Source organism: Lytechinus variegatus, chromosome 5 (genome assembly GCF_018143015.1).
Source record: "Lytechinus variegatus isolate NC3 chromosome 5, Lvar_3.0, whole genome shotgun sequence".
In the NCBI taxonomy this organism is placed as follows: domain Eukaryota; kingdom Metazoa; phylum Echinodermata; class Echinoidea; order Temnopleuroida; family Toxopneustidae; genus Lytechinus; species Lytechinus variegatus.
The window spans coordinates 31,482,376-31,486,468 of NC_054744.1; the positions used below are offsets into that span (position 1 = coordinate 31,482,376).

At 37.7% G+C, this 4,093-nt stretch overlaps 1 protein-coding gene across 1 annotated transcript; it reads left to right on the top strand.

Annotated features, from left to right (window-relative positions):
* The first annotated feature begins 292 nt into the window (after positions 1–292).
* On the top strand, positions 293–3,125 carry LOC121414891. The gene is made up of 2 exons (XM_041607941.1): positions 293–1,540; positions 1,685–3,125. Exons 1-2 carry the CDS (start codon positions 472–474, stop codon positions 2,020–2,022), a joined length of 1,407 nt encoding a protein of 468 aa, XP_041463875.1. The 5' UTR covers positions 293–471; the 3' UTR covers positions 2,023–3,125.
* Positions 3,126–4,093: the final 968 nt, after the last annotated feature.

The following is a 4,093-nucleotide window of genomic DNA, read 5'->3' on the forward strand; positions in this document are numbered from 1 at the left end:
TTGCCAAAGCGTAAACCAAAGCCCATCTTGATAAATGTGGTTTAAAGGAATAGAAATAATGACACTGGCAAATGGTCGAAGTCTGCGTTATGAAATGTAGAGTCTTTTAGGGTTTTGTCTTAATTTAAAGTTTCTTCTGTGAACCAACCAATTACTTAGTTCGGGAAAGTGATATGGATACGTCTTGTGATTACTTCTTCAAGAGGCACTTCCAACTCACTATGTGTGATGATACATGTAGGTCTATGAGTTGCCATGGTTACAGCGGGAGGTTAATGGATTCTTGAAGTACTAGAAACTTAAGACCAGTTTCGATCTTACCATTTTAACTTGAAAATTGTTCTGTGGTAGGTTGTATATACGTACATTCCCTTCAACGCAAGTTTTATTGCTTCAGACTTCAGAATATATTTTTTAAGGCGAAACGTAGTCGTTTGACAGCTCTCTGTCTTCATCTAAAGGGAAGCCGTAATGGCAACCGCTGTGATTTTTCTTATTTTCTTCGTAATTGTCTTTGACCCTGTGCAGCTGACACCAAGTCATATTTCAGGACCCGAGGACGTGTACGTGTTCAAGAATAACGCCGTGAATCTAAAATGCACTGTAGGGAATGCTTCAGGTCATGCTGTCATTTGGCAGGCAGTGGACGAGGATGGAGCCGGATCGATCGTTGGGAAGTGCTTTAACTGCCCCTCTCAAGAAAGGTGCTCAGTCGGACCAGGATTAGAGAGTGAATACAGTGCCATGAAGCAAGGTAGCACGTACATATTGACCATTCGCCGACCCCAGGTTCCCAAAACCAATCCCTTTGGACATTTCCAATGCGGTTACCAGAAAGTAAGGAACTGCGAGTCTGATCCTGTCACGGAAGGCAGGTATTACTTACTTAGATCGGCTATCGTGTATACTTACGATTTCCCCTCGTGTGCCAGTGCACTTATCAATCATGAGGGTGACATATTCCATGATATGACTTGTACTTGGGCACCACGTTTCTACATCGGAAATGAACATGAGGTTCAGGCAGAGCTTACGATTAGCGATAACAAGGTTAAGCCAGATCTTCTGCTCCCACATGGTATGGTAAAACGTTCTAGATTGGGGAATGTGCAAGAATCGGAAGTTTCATTCCTTAATCCCATGTGCACTGTTATTCTCTCTGGAAAGTCGTCAAGATCATGTAACTTTTCTTTACCAAGGGAGTCAGAATCTTCTGTTCTGATAATGCCATTAATCGCATCTATCAAAGCCGGTCACGCACAGGAGTTTTCTTGCGACGTTCAGCCAAATTCAACTCTTGAACGAAGTTGGGAAATCTTCCAGGGTCGGGAAACTTCAGAGAAAATCCTCACATCTACACGCTCTAAGGCAGGAGATGTGACTTTCTTAAGTGCCAACAAGCATCATCTCCGCCTTGAGACACGCGACGGGGACGCTCACTATTACCTGGAGTGTAGCATAGAGACAATGACCGGCGTGAAAGTGTCAGCTTTCGCTTACGTCCTTACGCACAGCCTCGAGGATGAAACGACAGTCAGGCCTCCAGCAGTGACGACAGTCAGGCCTCCAGCAGTGACGACAGTCAGGCCTCCAACAGTGACGACAGTCAGGCCTCCAGCAGTGACGACAGTCATGCCTCCAGCAGTGACGACAGTCAGGCCTCCAGCAGTGACGACAGTCAGGCCTCCAGCAGTGACGACAGTGAAGAAGTCAACAGAATCTGTTGATATCATGCGACGTACCACTCTTCCTGCTGATGAGCCCAACGAAACCCCACCAGCCATCGATGATAACACGACCGGAATTTTAATCTTCGTCATCGTACCCATCGTCCTGATCATCGCCTTCTTCATCATTGGATTTGCAGTCATTCGGAATCGAACCCAAAGGCACAGCTTCAAGCAACCCCCGCGGAAGATGGAGGTGAACTACTCCAACATGGGTTCCAAAGATAACATAATAAAAGTAGTAGATGATGACGATGGAGACATTGAGCAAGATGTAGGTGCGAATGCAAACTAATTGATTATCTTTCTTTACGTAGGGTTGTCAAGTAATATTGTAACGTTTTATGACTATGGGCCTTGTACAATTACTACTTATATCAATGTTCTGTTGGAAACTTATTTGATGTTGATAATTTACCGTTTGGTTTAAGATTTTTTTAATTAAAAAAAGCATTTCCTGCTCATTGGCTTGAAAAAAGAATAAAAGAAAAGAAAAACAAACGATTCACCAGAACAAGAAGAAATCGATACATCAATATAACTTGCACTAGAGCAAAAAAATATTATGTGTTGTTCTTACAACAAAAGAAGGTTGATTTTTATATTTCTGGAGAAAACAGCTGAAATTGCCAGAAAATTTAGTTTGGAAAGATATCTTTCATTTTAAATTCAAAAAGATAAAAGATAACAGAATTAAGCAATTTTATTTCAGACTGTTACATAAAATATTACCTTCCAGAGACAATTTGTTCAAGTGGAAAGTTATAAATACAAATCAATGCGAAATCTGTAATGAAATCGAAACCATTGACCATTTTCTGTTTTTTTTTGCAGAAAGATTAAAGTTTATTGGAAAATCATATCGAGGATGATTTATTTTATTTTCAAAGAAGAAATGCTGATAAGTATGAAAACATTGTTAATTGGGTATAAAATAGACAACCCAAAATTTGATCTTGTTAATTTGACGATCAATGTTGCCCAGTTTGTAGTTATTTTTTCATTATGTAAAATGCAACCTTCAAAATCTAAATCATAGCAATAAGATATTGATCACGGAATTTGTTTCATATTTGAAGTTTTATTTCAATCATTACGGATCTAATCAATTTTGTGTATTACAGGTCAAGAAAATTATTGATATATTGTTATTTCTGTTGTAAATGTTACATCATTTGTGAAAAAATTATTCTTATGTAAATATGTATATTTGTAAATATTTTGAAACAATAAATCCTCAAGGAAGAGGCAAAGAGAAAGAAAAATATCAATGTTCTGTTGGAGATTAAGGTATATTAAAGGAGAATGAAACCTTTGGAACAAAAGATAGGTTGTGTGAAAACAGAACAATCGAAGAAAAAGACTAACGAAAGTTTGAGGAAAATCGGACAAATAATGAAAATGCTATGAGCATTCAAATGTTGCGATCACTAATGCTATGGAGATCCTCACATTGGCAATGCGACAAATAAGTTTGATGTTTCTTGTGAACAACTCTCCCCATTACTTTAGAATATATTTCACTTAAAATGCCTCTTTTATCACATCTATTAGTAGATCATGTGTTCTTTCTGTAGAAGGGTATGTCAAATAGTTTTTTTTTAAATACATCATGGATAAAGAGTTTGTATCACCATAAGAAAAAGCAAAAAGAAACATTTTTGGGGTATTTTATAGTCCATCAAAGGGAAAGTTGTTCACACGTGACATCACACATCCTTGTCGCATTGCCAAAAGGAGGATCTCCATAGCATTATTGATTGCAATATTCAAATGCTCATAACTTTCGAAATATTTTTCTGATTTTTCTCAAACTTTCTTTGTTCTTTTTCTTTGATTTTTCTGTTTCGACACAAGCCCAATTCTTCCAAAGATTTCTTTCCCCTTTAATGAAATATTCTTCTTAGTGCTTGTGTATACTGAATATGTTCTAATTTATGGAGATTAGTCAATAACTCCAATTCGGAAGCTTATTCATGTTTCTTCGCTAATATCACGGTTCTAACATTCTTGCATTAAGCATTTCCCTGAAGATGGATTGCTTGATGAAATTCGTGAACCAAGAATAGCGAAACGCAAGAAAATAATATATTCAAATGTGAAAAATGCTACAGCATATTAGTAGTTACCAAAAGATGTTGTTTATGCTGTTGGTGGCTATTTCTTGTATTTTTAAAGAGAAACTGAGCAGAAGAATGCATAGCATTTTAAAAAAGAGTCTTGTCTTTTTATTTGCTCTAAGATGCCAACTTGCCAATCTGATGGAAGGGTTTGGCATTAGCTTTCATAATCTATCATTGTATGTTGCCAATAAAACGTGTCTTGAAATGCTTCTTTGGTTCCAGTCTTTGGAAATGTCCCCCATT

Excerpts from the sequence above, each read along its gene's own strand:
- LOC121414891 (XM_041607941.1), top strand. The coding sequence starts at position 472 with ATGGCAACCGCTGTGATTTTTCTTATTTTCTTCGTAATTGTCTTTGAC. Across the intron at positions 1,541-1,684 it reads GGATGAAACGACAGTCAGGC|CTCCAGCAGTGACGACAGTG; the intron begins CTCCAGCAGTGA and ends CGACAGTCAGGC.